Source organism: Enhydra lutris, unplaced genomic scaffold, assembly GCF_002288905.1.
Source record: "Enhydra lutris kenyoni isolate GAN:26980312 unplaced genomic scaffold, ASM228890v2 scaffoldscaffold12, whole genome shotgun sequence".
Classification (NCBI taxonomy): domain Eukaryota; kingdom Metazoa; phylum Chordata; class Mammalia; order Carnivora; family Mustelidae; genus Enhydra; species Enhydra lutris.
The window spans coordinates 9,581,649-9,600,394 of NW_019154096.1; the positions used below are offsets into that span (position 1 = coordinate 9,581,649).

Consider the following 18,746-nt stretch of genomic DNA (forward strand, 5'->3'; position numbering starts at 1 on the left):
ATCTAACCAAGCATCTAGCTCTATCATTTTACAGGAAATAAAGGAGATAAAGAAAAATATGAAATGACCCCTTAGAAGTGTGCCCATTGAAACCTGGGCTTCAGAAATCTCATTTCTTGAACAAAGAAACATTAAAGGAAATTAAAAGATATGGTGGGAGGGAAGCCTATATTTTAAAAGAGACACTTGAAATACTTTTCAACCAATTGTAATATATAGACCTTATTAGGATTCTGATAGGAATAAATTTTTAATATAATATGGACTGGATATTCATTGATATTGAGGAATTTTTATTAATTTGGGAGGAGTAATAATGGTGTTGTGATTAAGTTTTGAGTCCTTATCTTTAAGAGATACATATTCAGATATTTGAAGATGAAATATTGTGTCTCTGATGTGCTTCAAAATAATAAGGGAGGGAATGGTGGAGAGCACCATTGGTTAAGCTGTGTAGCTGACACTTGAAGGTTCATTATAATATTCTTTGGAATTTTATGTATGTTTGAAATGTCCATACTAAAAGATTAGAATGTTTTAAAGATTCCTAGTATCAAAGTTATGAAATGAGTTCTGAAATTATTCTATTTTAATTATTAAATTGCATTTAAATATTAAATCCAGTCACAGCATAGTTTTGAAACTTACTTTGAAAATGAATTTCATTAACAAATTGTTGGCAAAGAAATTACAATAGAATACTTCTTCAATTAATCAAAACCCTTTTGTTTATTAGTTTTATTCATGTGACATATGGCGGAGCTGAAGACCATGGGATAGCTAATTCTAAAGGAGGGATAAACCTTTAAACAATTAATTAATTAACCTAATTTACATAATGGCTTTATTTTTGCATAGCCAATGAACTAGGGATTCATTATAGACCATAACAGTCATTGATAAATGAAGCTGTTTTATTTTTTTTTATTTTTATTTTTTTTAAAGATTTTATTTATTTATTTGACAGAGAGATCACAAGTAGGGAGAGAGGCAGGCAGAGAGAGAGGAGGAAGCAGGCTCCCTGCCGAGCAGAGAGCCCGATGCGGGGCTCGATCCCAGGACTCTGAGATCATGACCTGAGCCGAAGGCAGTGGCTCAACCCACTGAGCCACCCAGGCGCCCCAAATGAAGCTGTTTTAAATAGGTGAGTTTGTATTTCAGACTCTAGAGGCAGAGGTCAGTCATGAAATGTTAATAACAGTATTAAAAGCCTCAGGCATTAAACAAACTAACATTTAGCTTTCAGATCTCATGCTCTTCTGAGAAGCTATGTCACACATCTGCTAGCTGGTCTCAGCTCTCCACACATACTTGGACACATGTAAGTATACATAGGTATATTAGCTAAACTTTATTAGTCTAGATTAGATTTAGATTAAAGTAATGAGAACTAGTTATATCATATTCACATATGAGATATCGATATGTCTTTATTCCTAGAAATTGGAGCTATTTTCCTGAAAAATGCCAACTTCTACAACCTCAATATTTAGCAGATTTTTCTTTCTAAATACAATTGTTCATTTTTTTCAAAGAAGGATGACAAATATAGTTTTCAAATAGTTTCCATGTTTCCCAAGTTGTAGTAAGGTAGTCTGCATTATATCATTTAGAACTACTCTAACCTTTTGACTCCTGGTTTAGTCAACTCAAATGACAATTTAAAGGTTTCTCTATATTTTGTAAAAATAATTGTCTACAGTTTAAAGATGTTAAGAACTCAGGAAACTGGCCTGATATTTCTTAAACAATTACGCAAGTGATGAATAATCACTGAGGACAACATAATTCCCTTAATTTCAAAGTCACACCATGTATATCTGATTTTTTTCCAAATGACTTGATTGTACCTTTTTGAACAACTGTGTAGCCCTCCACACTAATCAGTGAATGAGACTTGAAAGAAATAAGAAAGGAGTGATAACTTTTAGGATCATCAATTACCGCGCTGGTAGAGAAAATTCTAGGGCACATTTCTTGCCTTTTCTATCCACCTTTCTCTCCTTTCTTCCACCTCCTGGGTTATGTGGCTCTGGCTTTATGCCTGTACCCACACTGGGGTTCTCATAGGCTCTTCACCCCCCCACACCTTCTAAAGATGCTGATTGTTGGAGTGTTGGTGTACAATGTCCAGGAAGGACCCCGGAATGAAAAGGAGCCTGTTTCAGAGCCTGTTTTCCACTTCATGCTGTCTCTGAGCCTCCATTCCACTAAGAGTTAAGTTCAATTTGGTTTTCTCGGGTCTTCTAAATTCTAAAAGAGTTGGTGTGATTATAAAAAGATGAACTGCCCAAAGTGCAAATAAGTATTATCTCAACAGACAGAAAGGAACAGTATTTATCTCGTTATTAATAATATCTCCCAGAATCTCTGCTGGTGCCCTTCACAGACTGGCCTTACTTGCTCTCTTGTGTCGGTAAACTATATCACACAGATGTTGGAGAAAGATTCTGGAGACAAAAGCTGTCTGCTTAAATCTCTGGGTTTCCATTTACCAACAGTGTCATTTTTAAAAAGTCACTTAACCTTTTCTTATCTTGTCTTTGTAAAACGGGAATAATAATTTTCATCTCCTAGAAATGGGTGTGAATTAAATATAACGCTACATATAACTTACAATAAATGTTAGTTGCTCTTCTAAGATGCATTTTCCTCTGTGCTAAGAAAATCCGTAAGTACAAGAGACCACAAAATTCAGAGAATGTCGAGCAGTCCTGTACCCATTAACAATACATGTTCCAGAGAGTTCGACAGAGCCTTATGGTGGAATTAAGAATAAAGTTGATTCTAGAAATACCGTATACCCAGTTTGAAGACGGTGCATTATTACTCTGATATATCAGGAGTATGAAATCACTCCCTGCACTGTCCTCTATATCAGCTATTAAAATGGATGGGCAGTCAGCTCCAGGTACTACTGATCTCCCTATGTTCTGTATGGATGACTTTTGGACATGTATTTCATCAGCAAATGAGCAGAAGAACCATAAAATCCTTACAGAATGCTTAAGTAATGTAACTTACTTTTTGAAGGGACTCGGAGATTGGCAAGAACCACTTCTAGGGAATCAGCCTGGACTCGAAGCACGTAGCTTGTCCTGGTCTCATAATCCAGGGGGGCATTCACATAGATAACACCTGTGATGTTGTTAATTCCAAACATATCTGCAATTTAAATATAGTTCTTTGTCATTTCCTTCACACTATAAGAAAAAAAAGAGAATTCTCTTTAAAAAGTACTGTGATTTTAAAAATGTGACTTGTTAACTTGAGTAATGCATAAAAGTTACAGGATGCTAGCTTTTGGAAACTATGTTCCATCTCTTCAAATTATCATCAGTGTATACTTAAGTGAACCTCTTAATTTTCTAGTTACATTGAAATTCTCCTGGAACAATGAAACAATGTTGCATCAGTCAATTAAATTTGGGAAGCACCGCATACTATATCCATCATGGTAGATTTGGATGGTCCTTTAAATACTAAAAGGAATTAGAACTTTGTGATATTTAGGGAGGAGGCATAGCAGCACAGTAGGAACAAAGAAGAAAGTAACAAAAGCAAGATGTCCAGCCCTTGCTGCAAGGGCAGCGATTTTCAGTAGTGGTGATTGAGATACTTAAAAAGAGCCTTTATAATTTCCTTGTGAATTGCTTAATCACATTTATTTTATACTCATTTACTCACTAAATATTAAATATTGAATATTCATGTATTTATTAAATGTATATTGATTATTCCTTTTTTAAAAGATTTTATTTATTTTTGAGGGGGTGGGGCATGGGAATGGGGGAGGGAGCGACATAGAGGGAGAAGCAAACTCCTGGCTGAGCAAGGAGCCCAATGTGGGACTTGATTCCAGGACCTTGGGATCATGACATGAGCTGAAGGCAGATGCTCAATGGACTGAGCCACCCAGGTGCCCTTAAATGTACACTGACTATATCTCAACCACTTATGACATGCCAGGCTTTCCAGTTTATCAAAAGTGAAAAACAGAGGACCACTAACTATGGATAATGGTAAGAAAAAGAATGGGTGAGAAAGGCAGCTGTGAACTTCTTCCCAGAAGCTGGCAAACCATCCTGTTCTCAGTGAATACTGGTTGGTACACAAAACTGAAATTATTTATTTACTTATTATTGTTAATTTTATATCAAGTTGACCACTTGAGGAATCATATTATACAATGTACATGGGTTTTATCATGGATGTGGCTCTTTGGGCATTAAAAATTATTTATGACCCTAAAATTTCTTCAGTGTTAGCCTAGTTATGACATGGAGTGAGTCATGAATGGTCCAGAATGGTGGGAAGAGAGCCCTGTAGGCAATAATTATAACCAAAAGCTGAAAGTATGATGCATTAATTTTGAAGAAATATTATTAAAATATCCCAAGTGAGGACAAGAGCAAAATTCCCAGAATTGGATGATTAGTATTTCCCGAGCTTGGGGGTGGGGGTGGGAGTGGGAATCATGTTTGTTAGTACTACCAAATTTTTTAATTAGGATGAGCACAAAGGTACCAATTACATTTAAGTTGGATAACTTCTTATTAGGAAAAATGGAGTAAAGAATAATTCAATCTAAACTGAATCCCAGATCCAAGTGTGTTAGTTTATGGTGAAGACACAGACCGAATACATACTCACCTTCTTCATTTCCTGAAACTATGGAGTACACAATACTCTGGTTGATGGCCGCTGCAGAAATCACGCCAACAATAGTCCCTCTGGTTGCAAGTTCACTCACTGGAGGGGGTCTGCAGGTTTAGAGAAGAGGATTCATTTTTTGTAGTCTATTTGTCATGACAGAGTTCTGAATTTAATTATAGAATATGTTAGTTCATGTATGAGTGCACTTATTTGAATAATACATTTTCTGAAGTTTTCAAAGAAGTACTACATTAATCTCCAGCCCTAAAAACTGTGTTCACAATTATGCAAATTCTCTTTGTTGTGAATGTCTTGTCACCTGCATTATTTTTAATTTGAGATATAATTTAATTTTGGATACTATTTTATTATCTGCCAAACATCATACAAAAATTCTTCCCACTTGTTTCTCCAAATTACCTTCTGAACTGAAAGCAATAGAAGGATACAATTTGTTACCTCAATTTGTAAAGTAAAATGTTGCTCTTTTGCTGCTGCCCTTAGCATATTTAACCAATAGCTTCCAGGTGATTCTTTCTAGTCCTTATTCTTGCTCTACTTTGAGGCTCTAACTGTTCTGAAAGTATTTGAACAGATGGCCTCACAACACTCACCTTTCTCTCTTTTTTTTTTTTTCCTACAGATTTTATTTATTTATTTGACAGACAGAGATCACAAGTAGGCAGAGAGGCAGGTAGAGAGAGAAGGGGAACCAGGCTCCCCATTGAGCAGGGAACCTGATACTGACCTTTCTCTTGAACTCACTGATTTTGCTCACTTGTAGCTAGATTTTGTCCTCAGTACTATGATATTAGCTTAATTTCCAAGTGATATTTTCAACAAAACATCTCATTCTCAAAATCTTCATTTATTTTACAGTATTGGTGGCTGTAACTTTGGCTATCATAACTTTAATTATAACCTAATGGAAATAATCTCACTTGTATAATATACAAGTATTTATGTTACCCAGATCCAACAGATTTTTAAAAATTAGTAAATAGCCCAGTCAGTCTACCTAGTGTGTCCAACTTCTCTGAGCTCCCACATCTTGCTTCAAGCTGATAAGACAAATCCTACTGTCATTTCCTCCATTGGCATTTTCTTTTCATACTTACTCTCCTAATATTGCTCCTCGTTTTTATCTCCATCCTCTCAGTTCTTCTAATCTGGATTACACTGTGCAATTGTATTGTGACTTCACCAGACACTTTTTTTTTCTTTTCTTTTTTTTTTTAGAGAGAGAGATCACAAGTAGGCAGAGAGGCAGGCAGAGAGAGAGGAAGGGAAGCAGGCTCCCTGCTGAGCAGAGAGTCCGATGTGGGGCTCGATCCCAGAACTCTGGGATCATGACCTGAGCTGAAGGCAGAGGCTTTAACCCACTGAGCCACCCAGGTGCCCCATCACCAGACACTTTTATAACAAATCCTGAACTACAAACATATGGTCCAGAAAATTAATTACATACAACTCTTTATAAACACGTCCAAATGGCTGTGTCCTTTGTCACCATAGTTCATATGCTTGGTTAAGTTACCAAAATGTAAAGTGATCTATTTTATAGATGCTTTAGTGCCTAATGGGGCTCCATATATTCATCGCATATTCAATAACTACTTTTTCCCCCAAAAGAGTAAGAACTAATCCATATAACTTTTAATGAAAATGATCAAGTATGTATGTATGTTCACATGTACTTCTGCCTTCTTTTGTTACAGCGGATAACCACAACTCCCCCACACCACATCTAAGAGGTTTGGTGAAGTCTGCCCATGTCCCCAGGGTGTGGATAATAGATGGGTAATAGACACATTACCCATCTCCAGTCACTGAGGGCGCTTTATCTTCATTGCTCAGTGTTGATGTCTCACGTAAAAAGAGTCTTGCCCAGAAATTTTATTTTTAGTACTAGGAAACATTTTTGGAAAGAATTTTAATGCTGTTTGATGTTACCTTATGAGAACATTGATCAGGTTCTTGTTGATCACGATACCAACACAAATGAAAGAAGTAAGGTTGAAAATAGGTCCCTTATATTTTGCTAATATCTAAATGCTGCTGTACTTGGAGTTAGGTAAGCTCATCATTTCAGTGACCAAAACAGTCTTTAATTTCTCCTTAATCTAGGATTTTTATGATTTCCAACCAAGAAGGTCCCCATTAATTAACAAGAACATGTTTAGATTAGAAAAGGATACCTTTGCCTAGGTAAACACTTCTAAAGTGACATATCTGAGATAACAATTATATTTTCTGAGCAATTTGTTTACACATTGTCACAGTGTCCATTCAGTGGAATACGGATGCCTTAGGTAACCTTGAGCAGGAAAGATAATAGTCTACCACAAAAAGGAAGACAATCACAAAAGCAACATTAAGGTTGGTTTTGATGGACTGCTTTGATGATAAATAGATACACTTTTGTATGGTATTTGAGATTATAAAGGAGACATTGAGACCATGTGCTGTTTGTTGCATTGCCTATTGATAGACCATGGTGCTGGTGAAATAAAACCTGGAAAAGATGAAAAATCAGAGAGATGGAAACAGGATAGTCTATGACATGGACCTCAATAACAGCCCCTCCTGACATTGTGATCTTTGCATATCGCTCTCCTCTCACAAGACAGCCAGGCTCCAGCTTGCTTCTAATCAACAGAATACCATAAAGAAAATGGGATGTCACCCAGTCATTACGTTAAATAAGACTGTATCCTTCAAGATCCCTCTTGCTAGGGGACTCTAACTCTCTCCCTTGCCGGACTGAATGAAGGGGACATGTGGAATTGTCCGTAAGGCAAGAAATGAAGGTGAGATGTCTGACCACCAGGCAGCAAGGAACTGAGGCTCTCAGCCCAACATCCCACTTATAATTGATTCTACCAACAACCACCCGTTTGGAAGCAGACTCTTCTCTAGTCCAGCCTCAGATGAGACACTGGCCCTAGCTAACACCTTGGTTCAAACCTATGTGAGACAATAAAACACAGAATGCAAGTAACTGGTTTCTGACCTACAGAACCTTCAAGATGATGTATGTGTAGTTTTAAGTCATTAAGTTTATAAAAATATTGTCTTGTGCAAGAGATAACTGATACACATGGCTTGAATGTTAAGAGCAACAAAATAACTTATGACTGGTCAATATACCATAAAAGTTTATTTTGGTATAAGAAAACATCCCATTCTGGGATGACTAACATAAACTGAATTTCTTCTTGTGAAAGTAAATGTGGCTTAGATTGTTGACTTGTTTATCTTGTTGCTACTCATAAGTACTAAATTGTATGCTTTCCATAGTTCGTTTCTTGATCCTTATAAAGTACATAAATAGAAAGTTTGCAGCTAATGTACCTTCAGCTTTAACACCAGAAAAATGCCACCGTTCATTTCAAACTTTAAAAACAACATTTCATGTATATTTTTGTACAATTAGGATGGAAATGATCAATACTGGAAAAAGTAACTGGCATCATTTTAAAAGGAATTTAAATCTTATGCACACCACTAAAAGCATTTAAAATACTATTTGTTAGTAAGTGTTTAAAACGGATGTTTTCTAGACAAAATATCTCCTCATTAGCCTTTGCTTTATTGTTCCAACACACTTCTTTCTACCAGAATCAATACATACTATAAAAATGCAATTTTCTCCTGGCTAGAATTAAATGAACCTCCATGATAATGAACATTAGATCACAAAATTTCAATTCTTTTCTATTTATTGCAAGGCAGACCTTGTTTTATTTTTGTTTTACGCCCTGAAAAGTACCAGTTACATGATTGGGGCAAATTATATATTTCCTTAGGAGTCACATGTTACTTGAATACAAAATGAAAGAGTTGGTGTAAATCAGGATCTGTAAAGCTGGCTGACAGAGAGAACAGAGAGGTAAGGGAACGGCATGACATGGACTGGGCATCAATTAAGAGGGAACCAGGTGGGCGGGAGGACTCAGGTGGCATTAATGCTCTATTTAATGAGGGCAACTACTATGCTATGCTGCTAGTGTGGTGAGAGTTTAAAATGGGATAAAGGAAGTTCAAGGTTTTTTTTCTTCTTTTTTAAAAGATTTTATTTATTTATTTGACAGAGAAAGATAGAGCAGCAAAGGCAGAGGGAGAAGCAGATGCCCCACTGAGCAGGGAGCCTGATGTGGGGCTCGATTCCAGGACCCTGGTATCATGACCTGAGCCGAAGGCAGACACCTAACGACTGAGCCACCCGGGTACCCCTCAAGTTTTTTTGTGAATTCTATGAACTTTTATATTTTGGGAGCCAGTGGGAGTTTATTTTTTTAAGGCATCCTCTCACCTGGTTTGACCTACAGGCTGACAGTTTATGATTTTTAGAGTTCTATCTGTAAGGGACTTTCTGGTCCAACCCCATTCTGAGTCTGAGGTCATGTGACTTATCATTATCCCCCTTCTTTCTGTGGAGTATAGTCAAATCTGTTGGTTAATTTCAGAAGCAAAGAATTATGGCCAAATAAAGGATTCTTCAGAAGCTTTAAAAAAAAATGTTGCAATTCACCCACTTTATAATAAATACATCAATAACCTTTTCCAATTTAAACTTTTAACACCTCACTCAAAACAAATAGGTATCAGGTGTCTGAAGTTAAGGAATTCTGCTTTTTAAATCTAGATTTACTGCCAATATAATTGAGCAAAATCACTCTCAACAATAACAGAGGCAGCTGAATCACGAAGGGCCCAGAAGTGTAGCTACACAGCTTTCCCATGAGTCTTTAGAGTCAAGCAATCAGCTGGGTACCCCCTCCCCAGAAGAGGTACTGCTGGGAGCACGCTAAAGACAGTGGCTTTTGCTTTAACCAATATAGACCTTGAACACTGGAGAGATTCATAGTTTCATACTTGGAACCTGCCTTCAGGGCATCTATCACAAAGCTTGATCCAGGTGGATTTGATGTCTGTGTGTATCGATACTTGATGTAGCCCTGGCTCCTATTTTTCCCTCCTGGGGCAACATTTTGGGCTTTATTGGCCATTTTAAACACCCCCCCCCCCAGATTCTGACTAAAATTCCCAAATCACCTAAACTAGGGACGCTTGGATGGCTCAGTCGGTTAAGCGTCTGCCTTCTGCTCAGAGCATGATTCCAGGGTCCTGGAATTGAGTCCCACATCGGGATCCTTGCTCAGCTCCCCTTGCTTGTGCTTTCTTGCTTGCTCTCTCTCTCTTTCTCTCAAATAAATACATAAAATCTAAGAAAAAAGAAAAAAGACCAAAATAACCTAAGCTAATTCTTAAACGAAGTATAAATAATATTTCAATTGAAAAAATTCAATTATTATAGATGTCAAATGTACATTTTATTAGGTCATTAATCTTGCTATTTACATTGTCCTTGCCTCCCCTAAATTTTACATGTATAACAGCTGTATGTTTTTTGGATATCACGCTTTGATTTTTAGAGCAGTGCGAGGTTTACAGAAAAATTAAACAGAAAGTATAAAGCTCCTATACAAACTCCCACCCCTAGTTTGCTCTATTTTTAACATTTGGCATTAGTGTGGCACATTTGTTAAAACTGATGAGCCAATATTGATACATAATTATTAACTACAGTCCATTGTTGACATGAGGCCTTGTTGACTCCTGCCTTGTAGAGTTCTGTGGGTTTAGACTGATTTATAATGTCATACATCTACCAATATAATACCATACAGAATTGTTGGGGTCACCTAAAATTCTCCTTTTCTTCAGGTACCCACCCCTCTTTCCCCCTGAACCTCTGGAAACCACCACTCTTTTTACTGTCTGCGTAGTTTGCTTTTTCAAGACTGTCATGTGGTTGGAATCCTACAGTATCTTATCCTTTCGGACTGGCTTCTTAACAGTATGTACTTAAGCTTCCCCTATGTCTTTTGGTGGCTTTATACTTTTTATTGCTCAAACACATTACACTGTATGAATGTACGATGAACAGCTGCATTTTAGTAAGAAGAAAATTGATCAAAGTAACTCCAAGACTGTTGTTTAAGAGAAATAAATCTTTGCAGATAAAGTGTGACCCAGAAAAGTTAACTGCTATAGGATTTATATGCAAAATGCTTACAGTGTAATTTTCTTAAGGATGTGGAAATTAATTCATAGATATCTGTTTAACATTTCAATTTTTTTCCTGAAAATATAAATTACAATAAATCTCTCTCAATTAAATACATTTTAACATATCTGAATCATCTGAATAATGACTATGCTAAAATAACAGACTGCAGTTTTCAAATGGTAGACCCCATTTTATAGTATAAATAGAGATGAAACAATTATTCTACAATTTAAAATCTACTTTCATTGTTGGGTTCAAGAAGTAACAATAAAAGTAAATGTTGTATGTGTCGCATAAAGCTCCTAATTATTTTAAATGCCGTGCAGTTTAGGATATAAAAGTGTTTGTGAATAGATGCTATAAAATTTCACTGGGATTCAATCTGGCTCTATTGCTTTCTTTCTACTGACAGACAAATCTAATTTATTTTGACATGTTTGAATTCAATATATTTGCAAATCAGTGTCAATTAAGGAACTGTTTTTATATCTACTATGAGGGAATTTAATGAAAATGGGAAGAAGAAAAAAAAAAAAAGCATCCACCAGAACTTCTATTATTTGTAACCTTGGAGCAATTGCATCAGGGTGATCTGATTTTACTTATTTAACCAAGAAAAGCAGTTTTAAAAAGACATGAATCAGGAGAGAAATGTCAGCTTTCCCAGAATTTTTAGGATGGATTGTAGATAGGAAAAAAAGAAGGAGGAGGAGGAGGAGGAGGAGGAGGAGGAGGAGGAGGAGGAGGAGGAGGAGAGCCCGATGCGGGGCTCGATCCCAGGACTCTGAGATCATGACCTGAGCCGAAGGCAGTGGCTCAACCCACTGAGCCACCCAGGCGCCCCAAATGAAGCTGTTTTAAATAGGTGAGTTTGTATTTCAGACTCTAGAGGCAGAGGTCAGTCATGAAATGTTAATAACAGTATTAAAAGCCTCAGGCATTAAACAAACTAACATTTAGCTTTCAGATCTCATGCTCTTCTGAGAAGCTATGTCACACATCTGCTAGCTGGTCTCAGCTCTCCACACATACTTGGACACATGTAAGTATACATAGGTATATTAGCTAAACTTTATTAGTCTAGATTAGATTTAGATTAAAGTAATGAGAACTAGTTATATCATATTCACATATGAGATATCGATATGTCTTTATTCCTAGAAATTGGAGCTATTTTCCTGAAAAATGCCAACTTCTACAACCTCAATATTTAGCAGATTTTTCTTTCTAAATACAATTGTTCATTTTTTTCAAAGAAGGATGACAAATATAGTTTTCAAATAGTTTCCATGTTTCCCAAGTTGTAGTAAGGTAGTCTGCATTATATCATTTAGAACTACTCTAACCTTTTGACTCCTGGTTTAGTCAACTCAAATGACAATTTAAAGGTTTCTCTATATTTTGTAAAAATAATTGTCTACAGTTTAAAGATGTTAAGAACTCAGGAAACTGGCCTGATATTTCTTAAACAATTACGCAAGTGATGAATAATCACTGAGGACAACATAATTCCCTTAATTTCAAAGTCACACCATGTATATCTGATTTTTTTCCAAATGACTTGATTGTACCTTTTTGAACAACTGTGTAGCCCTCCACACTAATCAGTGAATGAGACTTGAAAGAAATAAGAAAGGAGTGATAACTTTTAGGATCATCAATTACCGCGCTGGTAGAGAAAATTCTAGGGCACATTTCTTGCCTTTTCTATCCACCTTTCTCTCCTTTCTTCCACCTCCTGGGTTATGTGGCTCTGGCTTTATGCCTGTACCCACACTGGGGTTCTCATAGGCTCTTCACCCCCCCACACCTTCTAAAGATGCTGATTGTTGGAGTGTTGGTGTACAATGTCCAGGAAGGACCCCGGAATGAAAAGGAGCCTGTTTCAGAGCCTGTTTTCCACTTCATGCTGTCTCTGAGCCTCCATTCCACTAAGAGTTAAGTTCAATTTGGTTTTCTCGGGTCTTCTAAATTCTAAAAGAGTTGGTGTGATTATAAAAAGATGAACTGCCCAAAGTGCAAATAAGTATTATCTCAACAGACAGAAAGGAACAGTATTTATCTCGTTATTAATAATATCTCCCAGAATCTCTGCTGGTGCCCTTCACAGACTGGCCTTACTTGCTCTCTTGTGTCGGTAAACTATATCACACAGATGTTGGAGAAAGATTCTGGAGACAAAAGCTGTCTGCTTAAATCTCTGGGTTTCCATTTACCAACAGTGTCATTTTTAAAAAGTCACTTAACCTTTTCTTATCTTGTCTTTGTAAAACGGGAATAATAATTTTCATCTCCTAGAAATGGGTGTGAATTAAATATAACGCTACATATAACTTACAATAAATGTTAGTTGCTCTTCTAAGATGCATTTTCCTCTGTGCTAAGAAAATCCGTAAGTACAAGAGACCACAAAATTCAGAGAATGTCGAGCAGTCCTGTACCCATTAACAATACATGTTCCAGAGAGTTCGACAGAGCCTTATGGTGGAATTAAGAATAAAGTTGATTCTAGAAATACCGTATACCCAGTTTGAAGACGGTGCATTATTACTCTGATATATCAGGAGTATGAAATCACTCCCTGCACTGTCCTCTATATCAGCTATTAAAATGGATGGGCAGTCAGCTCCAGGTACTACTGATCTCCCTATGTTCTGTATGGATGACTTTTGGACATGTATTTCATCAGCAAATGAGCAGAAGAACCATAAAATCCTTACAGAATGCTTAAGTAATGTAACTTACTTTTTGAAGGGACTCGGAGATTGGCAAGAACCACTTCTAGGGAATCAGCCTGGACTCGAAGCACGTAGCTTGTCCTGGTCTCATAATCCAGGGGGGCATTCACATAGATAACACCTGTGATGTTGTTAATTCCAAACATATCTGCAATTTAAATATAGTTCTTTGTCATTTCCTTCACACTATAAGAAAAAAAAGAGAATTCTCTTTAAAAAGTACTGTGATTTTAAAAATGTGACTTGTTAACTTGAGTAATGCATAAAAGTTACAGGATGCTAGCTTTTGGAAACTATGTTCCATCTCTTCAAATTATCATCAGTGTATACTTAAGTGAACCTCTTAATTTTCTAGTTACATTGAAATTCTCCTGGAACAATGAAACAATGTTGCATCAGTCAATTAAATTTGGGAAGCACCGCATACTATATCCATCATGGTAGATTTGGATGGTCCTTTAAATACTAAAAGGAATTAGAACTTTGTGATATTTAGGGAGGAGGCATAGCAGCACAGTAGGAACAAAGAAGAAAGTAACAAAAGCAAGATGTCCAGCCCTTGCTGCAAGGGCAGCGATTTTCAGTAGTGGTGATTGAGATACTTAAAAAGAGCCTTTATAATTTCCTTGTGAATTGCTTAATCACATTTATTTTATACTCATTTACTCACTAAATATTAAATATTGAATATTCATGTATTTATTAAATGTATATTGATTATTCCTTTTTTAAAAGATTTTATTTATTTTTGAGGGGGTGGGGCATGGGAATGGGGGAGGGAGCGACATAGAGGGAGAAGCAAACTCCTGGCTGAGCAAGGAGCCCAATGTGGGACTTGATTCCAGGACCTTGGGATCATGACATGAGCTGAAGGCAGATGCTCAATGGACTGAGCCACCCAGGTGCCCTTAAATGTACACTGACTATATCTCAACCACTTATGACATGCCAGGCTTTCCAGTTTATCAAAAGTGAAAAACAGAGGACCACTAACTATGGATAATGGTAAGAAAAAGAATGGGTGAGAAAGGCAGCTGTGAACTTCTTCCCAGAAGCTGGCAAACCATCCTGTTCTCAGTGAATACTGGTTGGTACACAAAACTGAAATTATTTATTTACTTATTATTGTTAATTTTATATCAAGTTGACCACTTGAGGAATCATATTATACAATGTACATGGGTTTTATCATGGATGTGGCTCTTTGGGCATTAAAAATTATTTATGACCCTAAAATTTCTTCAGTGTTAGCCTAGTTATGACATGGAGTGAGTCATGAATGGTCCAGAATGGTGGGAAGAGAGCCCTGTAGGCAATAATTATAACCAAAAGCTGAAAGTATGATGCATTAATTTTGAAGAAATATTATTAAAATATCCCAAGTGAGGACAAGAGCAAAATTCCCAGAATTGGATGATTAGTATTTCCCGAGCTTGGGGGTGGGGGTGGGAGTGGGAATCATGTTTGTTAGTACTACCAAATTTTTTAATTAGGATGAGCACAAAGGTACCAATTACATTTAAGTTGGATAACTTCTTATTAGGAAAAATGGAGTAAAGAATAATTCAATCTAAACTGAATCCCAGATCCAAGTGTGTTAGTTTATGGTGAAGACACAGACCGAATACATACTCACCTTCTTCATTTCCTGAAACTATGGAGTACACAATACTCTGGTTGATGGCCGCTGCAGAAATCACGCCAACAATAGTCCCTCTGGTTGCAAGTTCACTCACTGGAGGGGGTCTGCAGGTTTAGAGAAGAGGATTCATTTTTTGTAGTCTATTTGTCATGACAGAGTTCTGAATTTAATTATAGAATATGTTAGTTCATGTATGAGTGCACTTATTTGAATAATACATTTTCTGAAGTTTTCAAAGAAGTACTACATTAATCTCCAGCCCTAAAAACTGTGTTCACAATTATGCAAATTCTCTTTGTTGTGAATGTCTTGTCACCTGCATTATTTTTAATTTGAGATATAATTTAATTTTGGATACTATTTTATTATCTGCCAAACATCATACAAAAATTCTTCCCACTTGTTTCTCCAAATTACTTTCTGAACTGAAAGCAATAGAAGGATACAATTTGTTACCTCAATTTGTAAAGTAAAATGTTGCTCTTTTGCTGCTGCCCTTAGCATATTTAACCAATAGCTTCCAGGTGATTCTTTCTAGTCCTTATTCTTGCTCTACTTTGAGGCTCTAACTGTTCTGAAAGTATTTGAACAGATGGCCTCACAACACTCACCTTTCTCTCTTTTTTTTTTTTCCTACAGATTTTATTTATTTATTTGACAGACAGAGATCACAAGTAGGCAGAGAGGCAGGTAGAGAGAGAAGGGGAACCAGGCTCCCCATTGAGCAGGGAACCTGATACTGACCTTTCTCTTGAACTCACTGATTTTGCTCACTTGTAGCTAGATTTTGTCCTCAGTACTATGATATTAGCTTAATTTCCAAGTGATATTTTCAACAAAACATCTCATTCTCAAAATCTTCATTTATTTTACAGTATTGGTGGCTGTAACTTTGGCTATCATAACTTTAATTATAACCTAATGGAAATAATCTCACTTGTATAATATACAAGTATTTATGTTACCCAGATCCAACAGATTTTTAAAAATTAGTAAATAGCCCAGTCAGTCTACCTAGTGTGTCCAACTTCTCTGAGCTCCCACATCTTGCTTCAAGCTGATAAGACAAATCCTACTGTCATTTCCTCCATTGGCATTTTCTTTTCATACTTACTCTCCTAATATTGCTCCTCGTTTTTATCTCCATCCTCTCAGTTCTTCTAATCTGGATTACACTGTGCAATTGTATTGTGACTTCACCAGACACTTTTTTTTTCTTTTCTTTTTTTTTTTAGAGAGAGAGATCACAAGTAGGCAGAGAGGCAGGCAGAGAGAGAGGAAGGGAAGCAGGCTCCCTGCTGAGCAGAGAGTCCGATGTGGGGCTCGATCCCAGAACTCTGGGATCATGACCTGAGCTGAAGGCAGAGGCTTTAACCCACTGAGCCACCCAGGTGCCCCATCACCAGACACTTTTATAACAAATCCTGAACTACAAACATATGGTCCAGAAAATTAATTACATACAACTCTTTATAAACACGTCCAAATGGCTGTGTCCTTTGTCACCATAGTTCATATGCTTGGTTAAGTTACCAAAATGTAAAGTGATCTATTTTATAGATGCTTTAGTGCCTAATGGGGCTCCATATATTCATCGCATATTCAATAACTACTTTTTCCCCCAAAAGAGTAAGAACTAATCCATATAACTTTTAATGAAAATGATCAAGTATGTATGTATGTTCACATGTACTTCTGCCTTCTTTTGTTACAGCGGATAACCACAACTCCCCCACACCACATCTAAGAGGTTTGGTGAAGTCTGCCCATGTCCCCAGGGTGTGGATAATAGATGGGTAATAGACACATTACCCATCTCCAGTCACTGAGGGCGCTTTATCTTCATTGCTCAGTGTTGATGTCTCACGTAAAAAGAGTCTTGCCCAGAAATTTTATTTTTAGTACTAGGAAACATTTTTGGAAAGAATTTTAATGCTGTTTGATGTTACCTTATGAGAACATTGATCAGGTTCTTGTTGATCACGATACCAACACAAATGAAAGAAGTAAGGTTGAAAATAGGTCCCTTATATTTTGCTAATATCTAAATGCTGCTGTACTTGGAGTTAGGTAAGCTCATCATTTCAGTGACCAAAACAGTCTTTAATTTCTCCTTAATCTAGGATTTTTATGATTTCCAACCAAGAAGGTCCCCATTAATTAACAAGAACATGTTTAGATTAGAAAAGGATACCTTTGCCTAGGTAAACACTTCTAAAGTGACATATCTGAGATAACAATTATATTTTCTGAGCAATTTGTTTACACATTGTCACAGTGTCCATTCAGTGGAATACGGATGCCTTAGGTAACCTTGAGCAGGAAAGATAATAGTCTACCACAAAAAGGAAGACAATCACAAAAGCAACATTAAGGTTGGTTTTGATGGACTGCTTTGATGATAAATAGATACACTTTTGTATGGTATTTGAGATTATAAAGGAGACATTGAGACCATGTGCTGTTTGTTGCATTGCCTATTGATAGACCATGGTGCTGGTGAAATAAAACCTGGAAAAGATGAAAAATCAGAGAGATGGAAACAGGATAGTCTATGACATGGACCTCAATAACAGCCCCTCCTGACATTGTGATCTTTGCATATCGCTCTCCTCTCACAAGACAGCCAGGCTCCAGCTTGCTTCTAATCAACAGAATACCATAAAGAAAATGGGATGTCACCCAGTCATTACGTTAAATAAGACTGTATCCTTCAAGATCCCTCTTGCTAGGGGACTCTAACTCTCTCCCTTGCCGGACTGAATGAAGGGGACATGTGGAATTGTCCGTAAGGCAAGAAATGAAGGTGAGATGTCTGACCACCAGGCAGCAAGGAACTGAGGCTCTCAGCCCAACATCCCACTTATAATTGATTCTACCAACAACCACCCGTTTGGAAGCAGACTCTTCTCTAGTCCAGCCTCAGATGAGACACTGGCCCTAGCTAACACCTTGGTTCAAACCTATGTGAGACAATAAAACACAGAATGCAAGTAACTGGTTTCTGACCTACAGAACCTTCAAGATGATGTATGTGTAGTTTTAAGTCATTAAGTTTATAAAAATATTGTCTTGTGCAAGAGATAACTGATACACATGGCTTGAATGTTAAGAGCAACAAAATAACTTATGACTGGTCAATATACCATAAAAGTTTATTTTGGTATAAGAAAACATCCCATTCTGGGATGACTAACATAAACTGAATTTCTTCTTGTGAAAGTAAATGTGGCTTAGATTGTTGACTTGTTTATCTTGTTGCTACTCATAAGTACTAAATTGTATGCTTTCCATAGTTCGTTTCTTGATCCTTATAAAGTACATAAATAGAAAGTTTGCAGCTAATGTACCTTCAGCTTTAACACCAGAAAAATGCCACCGTTCATTTCAAACTTTAAAAACAACATTTCATGTATATTTTTGTACAATTAGGATGGAAATGATCAATACTGGAAAAAGTAACTGGCATCATTTTAAAAGGAATTTAAATCTTATGCACACCACTAAAAGCATTTAAAATACTATTTGTTAGTAAGTGTTTAAAACGGATGTTTTCTAGACAAAATATCTCCTCATTAGCCTTTGCTTTATTGTTCCAACACACTTCTTTCTACCAGAATCAATACATACTATA

At 36.7% G+C, this 18,746-nt stretch overlaps 1 protein-coding gene across 4 annotated transcripts in view; it reads right to left on the reverse strand.

Moving 5' to 3' along the window:
- Positions 1-18,746, reverse strand: part of LOC111144760 (protocadherin related 15) — an 817,855-nt gene that overhangs the window by 145,718 nt on the left and 653,391 nt on the right. For all 4 annotated transcript variants that reach the window (XM_022499204.1, XM_022499203.1, XM_022499205.1 and 1 more), the window contains exons 23-24: positions 15,107-15,216; positions 13,478-13,618 (exon numbers count right to left, since the gene is read on the reverse strand). In XM_022499204.1, coding sequence (XP_022354912.1) covers positions 13,478-13,618; positions 15,107-15,216 — 251 coding nt within the window. The remainder of the gene's footprint in view (positions 1-13,477; positions 13,619-15,106; positions 15,217-18,746) is intronic.